Here is a 6607-nt window from a genome sequence, read left to right as displayed (position 1 = left end):
AGCCCCAGACCCAGGTCAATATACAAGTCAGATCTTACCCACAAATCACGCTGTTGCCAATCCTTTCGAATCTGAAATCTAAAGGTTTATTCATAAAAAGAAAGAAATCTAGATGAGAGTTAAAATGGGTTAAATGAAATTAAATACATACAAAAATGGCAATGGAATCAAATACATACCCCAATAGTTCAGGCTCGAAGGGATTACTGCTGATTTAAACCAATCAAGTCTCTGGGATACAAACATCCCAGCTTGGATGGGTCCTTCAGTCCTTTGTTCAGAGCTTCCTCCAGTGATCAGGAGCAGGATTGAAGACAAAATGGAGGGGATTCCAGGGCCTTTTATATAGCTCTGCCAGGTGGAAGGACACCCCTTTGTTCTGACTGTGGAAAATCACAGCAGCAAGATGGAGTTTGGAGTCACATGGGCAAGTCACATGTCCATGCATGACTCAGTTCTTTACAGGTGGAGCAGCCATTGCTCACATGCTACCTTAAATGTTCCCAGGAAGGCTCCTTATATGTGGATTGGAGTCTCCCAAGGTCTATTGTCAGTTAAGCGTTTCTTGATTGGGTGCTTAATCTGAAGAGTCCCTTCTCAATAACATGGTCAAATGCTTCACTGGTGCTACTTAAAATCAAAGATATTGATATACAAGTGCATAGCCAATATCCATAACTTCAAATACAAACAATATACACACATACAGACAGCATAACCATAACCTGCAAATTACAACCTTTTCATAGACACATTACTTGACCTCCTTTGTATACAATTTGGTGCAACTATAGGACCTTGGTTGCAACAATGATCTATATGATCACAGTTCATGTCAATAACATCACAATAATGCAAGTCAGTGAATATAATTGAGGTAAGCTGGCCCACCGAGCAACCAAGGCCAGAAGCACCATTGTGATCGCCTAGTCTAATTGCCTGTCTAGCACAGACCAGAGACCTGCCCCACAATAACTCCTAGAGCAGAGCTATTAGAACAACATCCTGCCTTGATTTAACAATTGTCAGTGATGAAGAATCTACCACGGAAACTTGGTAAATTGTTCCAATGGTTAATTGTCCTCATTGTTTAAAAAATTACACCTTAGTTCCAGTCTGATACTGTCTAGTTTCAGCTTCCAGCCATTGGATCCTGTGATAACTTCCACTGCTAGATGGAACAGCTCATTGTTAAATGTTTATTCCTCATGCAGGTACTTACGTAACCCACAACACATCCTGGGTGTGGTGTTCTGTCCCATCCAGTGGCATCAAGACCACTTAGTGGGAGAGTTAAATGAGTTTGCTCTACAGACTTAGCAAAGAAGCAGTTGGCTTGAGGCTAAGCTCCAGAAACCCGAGGTTTAATCCCACCCCCTGACAACTGGGTCTGTCGGCATTACACTTAGAGAGTGTGATCAAGTCATGCCTTAACCTTCTCTTCTTTAAGCTTCTTCAGTTTATCACTATAAGGCTGTTTTTTCTAATCCTTTACTCATTCTTGTGGCTCTTCTCTGACCCCTCTTGAATTTATCAATTTATAAACCTACTTCTTCAACTGTAGACACCAGAAGAGCACATAGGATTCCAGCAGTGCTCGCACCAATGCCAAATAAAGAGGTAAAATAACCTCTCTGCTCCTACTCGAGATTCCCCTGGTTGTAAATCCCACATAGCATTAATTTTTTGGCCATAGCCTTGACCTAGGAGTTCATGTTCAGCTGATTATGTCCCCCAAGTCTTTTTCAGAGCTATTGCTTCCCAGGATTGGGTCCCCCATCTGGTAAGGATGGCCTGCGTCCCTTCTTCCTAAATGTAAACCTCTACACTGAGCAGGTATTAAAACACATAGTGCTGAGGCGCAGAGGGATTAAGTGAGTTAGCTAAGGTCACAGAAGACATCTGTGGAAGAGCCTGGAACTGAAGCCAGTTCTTCTGAGTCTGAGACTAGAACTTTAACCACTGAACCAGCCTCCTCCTCTGGGGCTAGTGGCTGGGGAGGGGGCAGCTGGCAGCTCAGCATGCTGAGATTACCAGAAACTCAGGGAATTAAACTCCTGTGACATCACTACACAGGAACCCAAGAACAATTCCTTTTCCAGATGATAACGCTGAGTCATGCTTTCTCCTGGATCTATTCAGGGACAAATCCATCGGCCAGGGCAAGGAGCAGGGTCACAGTGGACAAGCAACTCCACATGAGCTCCTGGTGTGACTCAAAATGGGGTATTGTGACCCGTAGGGACATAGGCCTGAAAGGGACCTCCTGGGTGAATGAGCCCAGACCGCTGCTATGGCTGACGACCCCGGCATATCGTCTGGTGTATATACTTGTCAAACCCCACTTTAAAATGACCTGGGGTGTTGGCCCCCCTAGACTCCTCTTGGGAAGCTGTTCCAGAGCCTTCCCCCTCGGATGGTCAGAAACTTCTTTCTCCTTTCCAGCCTCAGTTTACTCCTGGTCAGTTTGTCCCTGTTTTTTTCTTGTGCCAACACTGTCCTTGAGCTTCAGGAGCTTGTCTTCCTCCCTGGTGTTTACTCCCCAGATGTACTTATAGAGCAATACGATCCCTGCTCAGCCTGCCTTGTGTTAGACCAGCCAAGCTCTTCAAGTCTCCTTGTAAGACAGGCCCTCTGTTGCCTTGGCCATATTAGGAGCCCTTCTCTGCACCTGTTCCAGCCTGAATTCTTCTTTCTGGAATAGGAGTGACCAGAATTCTACACAGTTTTCCAGACTAGGTGTCAAGGCTGCTTCCCCACTCTGAACTTTAGGGTACAAATGTGGAGGCCTGCATGAAACTTCTAAGCTTAACTACCAGCTTAGATCTGGTCCGCTGCCACCACTCCCAAATGTGCTAATTCCCTTCCCTGGGTAGCCTTGAGAGACACTTCACCAATTCCCTGGTGAATACAGATCCAAACCCCTTGGATCTTAAAACACGGAGAAATTAACCATCCCCCCTCCTACCTCCCACCAACTCCTGGTGGATCAATATTCAACCCCCTTGGATCTAAAAACAAGGAAAAATCAATCCGGTTCTTAAAAAGAAGGCTTTTAATTAAAGAAAAAGGTAAAAATCATCTCTGTAAAATCAGGATGGAAAATAACTTTACAGGGTAATCAAACTTAAAGAGTCCAGAGGAATCCCCTCTAGCCTTAGGTTCAAAGTTACAGGAAACATAGATAAACACTCTAGCAAAAAGGTACATTTACAAGTTGAGAAAACAAAGATAAAAACTAACACGCCTTGCCTGGCTGTTTACTTACAAGTTTGAAATATGAGAGACTTGTTCAGAAAGATTTGGAGAACCTGGATTGATGTCTGGTCCCTCTCAGTCCCAAGAGCGAACCACCCCCAAAACAAAGAGCACAAACCAAAGCCTTCCCCCCACCAAGATTTGAAAGTATCTTGTCCCCTTATTGGTCCTTTGGGTCAGATGCCAGCCAGGTTACCTGAGCTTCTTAACCCTTTACAGGTAAAAGGATTTTGGAGTCTCTGGCCAGGAGGGATTTTATAGTACTGTACACAGGAGGGCTGTTACCCTTCCCTTTATAGTTATGACAGGAGGTCTCACCAGTGTCTTTTATAAGGATATTAATACTTTCTTGTCTCACCTGACACATTCTAGGATCTCATTTGCCTTGTTCTGAGCCACATCATATTGGTGGCTCACAGTCATCCTGGGATTGACTAATACACCCTTCTGAGTGGTGACAGGCCTGGCTGGATTCTCTGCTGTGGCAGCCCTACGTTGTAGGACGTGGGGATGGCAAGGAAACAGTTACAGTAGTTTGATTGGCTGGCCTGTTCTCCCCCTGCCTCAGTGGAGTTTAGAGCAGCCTGGGGGCTGAGCTGAACTCTGCCCAGTGGTAAGAGCTTCCAAGAGCACAGCCCACTGTGGCCAAGTCCCTGCACATGGGTGTCATCCCAAAGTGCCCCCTTGTGGCCTGAGGCAGCCATGCAGGCACCCTCCCTTTCCCGCTAAAGTCCTTGCAATGACTTACGCTAGAATATTTAAAACAAGATCCCCCTTTGTGGTGTCCCATTAATTCAGTCTTCTCTAAAACCCAGGTTGTACTACCCTCTGTCCCTGTCCTCCTCCTTTACTCAGCAACCCACCACCACCCTGTTTCCTGGGATGAGTATGGGTTCCTCTATCTGTTCCTCTACATCCTCCGAGGCTCTGCCTCTCGGGGAGGCATGCGCCAGGCCATGATAAGAGCTACCCCGGGAGCCCAGGTTACTGTGGGGAGCACCAAACTCTACACCTTCCCTGGGTTCTACGTCCTGGGGGGCAGAGACACAGGATGAAGAGTTCTCTCGGGCCCCCCAGCTCCCTGCCCAGGGCAGATGGAGGATATGGGGCTCCTCACAGTGGAACTCGCTCCCTAGGCAGCTCTTGCCACAGCCTGGCTCTGGCTTCTGGGTGGAGCCTTGGGAAATGAGGAGGAGAAGTAGGTGGGGTCTTGGGGGAAGACATGAGGCAAAGGGAGGGGCCTCAGTGGAAAAGGAGGAAGTAGGGGTGGGGCCTCAAGGAGGAAAAAGAGTGGCAGGAGTGAGGTCACAGAGGGGAAGGGGCTCCTGCATGTGGTGGTCACCCTATAATGAATGGGCTGGGCTGGGATAGGAGCTAGCTTGATATAATATATGGAGATATACTTATTTCATCGAACTGGAAGGGACCTCAAAAGGTCATTGAGTCCAGTCCCCTGCCTTCACTAGCAGGACCAAGTACTGATTTTGCCCAAGATCCCAAAGTAGCCCCCTCAAGGGGGGGGGGAGCTAAGGCCTGTTTCCACTCCTTTGCAAGCAGCTGGATTAGCACAAACAAAGGGGCCAGGGAGGGAACCTGAGCCTGAGTCTTTTGCCAGGTCTCTTGTGTATCAGACCCTCACTCACACACGAAGCACTGCTCTACCTCGGGGGCATTATGGATATATGGGGTAAGCTTAGCAGGTGTGTGGTGTGCAGAGCCATCAACAATGGAAGGGTTGCCTCAATGTCTTCTCTTGGGGCTCTTGCACTAATCATGTCTCTGACACAACTCAGTCACAAGCACCTGGCTGGGGGTGTGCGGGGAGGGTGGGTGTCTGTGCCCCTTGAATAGCCCCTGTCCACAGCTGGTGCAGCTCCATGGATCACACAGCACCCAGAGTGCTCAGGAAGGGCCAGAACTGTGACTGCAGAACAGCTCTGCAGCTTTTTAATGGCCCGTGGATGTTTAACCAGAGACAGGCCTGGGACAGGCCAGATGTAATGAGAAACAACATTCACATCCCTTCCCTTTATTGACTGTATCAATAGGAATTCTGAGGTCGGAGCAGCCACCGATACGGTTCTTTATGGTCCAAAATCCTTCCAGTCCCCTGGCTCTCAATGAACACAGTCACTTTGTAAATGCTGCTGCCTGCCTTGGTCTCCTTCCCCAGAGTGCTGTCCTCTTTCATCAGCTCCTCTCCCACAGCTCCAGGCCTGAGATGCCCTTTCTCTACAGAGTAGAGATCAGTAGCTCATGTTGTCTCAGATGTAAGTGTCGAGGATGGAACAGGTGTCCCATGTTTTTCATTTCCGGTGGCACCAGCACTGGAGCCAGATGATGAACTGAACCTTCACTTGACAAACAACCTGATTATCCTTACACGCAGGTGTTTGCTTTTCACACTGTACACGATTGGATTTATTAGAGGCGGGACCAGCAGGGAGATGTAACCCAGCAGAATCTGAAGTAATGGAAAAGAGCCCTTCCCAAATCTGTGTATCACAGACAAGCCAATCTCTGGTGTGTAGAAGAGCAANGAGCCCTTCCCAAATCTGTGTATCACAGACAAGCCAATCTCTGGTGTGTAGAAGAGCAAGACGGCGCAGATATGGGAGATGCAGGTGTTCAGGGCCCTGAGGCACTCCGCATGAGATGCAATGCTCAGCACTGTTTTGATGATCATCACATAAGAGACTAAGATGAGCAGTGAGTCCAACCCCATCGTTAAAAGATTAGTAAACAAGCCATAGATGCTGCTGACTGTGATATCCGAACAAGCCATCTTCATGACCTCCTGGTGCAGGCAGTAGGAATGGGAGAGGACATTAGCTTGACAGTATTGGAACCGTTTCAGGAGAAAGGGGAGTGGGACTATTATAGCCATCCCTCTTAGCAGAAAGACCAATCCCATCTCGGCTATTCTCGGCAGGGTTAAGATGGAAGCATATCTCAGTGGGTTACAGATTGCGATGAAGCGGTCAAAGGCCATCAGCAAGAGTACAGAGGATTCAATGCATTGAAGCGAGTGGATGAAGAACAGTTGGGCAAAACAGGCATTGAGGCTGATCTCCCTACAGTTAAACATGTATATGCCCAGTATCGTCGGTATGGTGGTTATCGATATGCCAAAATCTGTGATGGCCAACATGGAAAGGAAAATGTACATGGGCTCATGGAGACTTGGATCTGTTTTTATAATGAACAGAATAACTGAATTTCCTACTATCGAAATAACATACATGAAGCAGAAGGGGATAGAGATCCAGAGATGGACATCTTCAAGCCCAGGTATCCCGGTGAGAAGGAACACTGCAAAGTTGAATTTGGTGTCATTGGCAGATGACAT

General features: G+C 47.4%; 1 protein-coding gene across 1 annotated transcript; it reads right to left on the bottom strand.

The window, feature by feature from the left end:
* Nucleotides 1-5611: 5611 nt before the first annotated feature.
* On the bottom strand, nucleotides 5612-6607 carry LOC117872311 (olfactory receptor 51G2-like). Its single transcript, XM_034760647.1, has one exon. The coding sequence runs from the start codon at nucleotides 6605-6607 to the stop codon at nucleotides 5612-5614; it is 996 nt and encodes a 331-aa protein (XP_034616538.1).

Source organism: Trachemys scripta, chromosome 1 (genome assembly GCF_013100865.1).
Source record: "Trachemys scripta elegans isolate TJP31775 chromosome 1, CAS_Tse_1.0, whole genome shotgun sequence".
Taxonomy (NCBI): domain Eukaryota; kingdom Metazoa; phylum Chordata; order Testudines; family Emydidae; genus Trachemys; species Trachemys scripta.
This window is presented reverse-complemented; position numbering and strand designations above follow the sequence as displayed.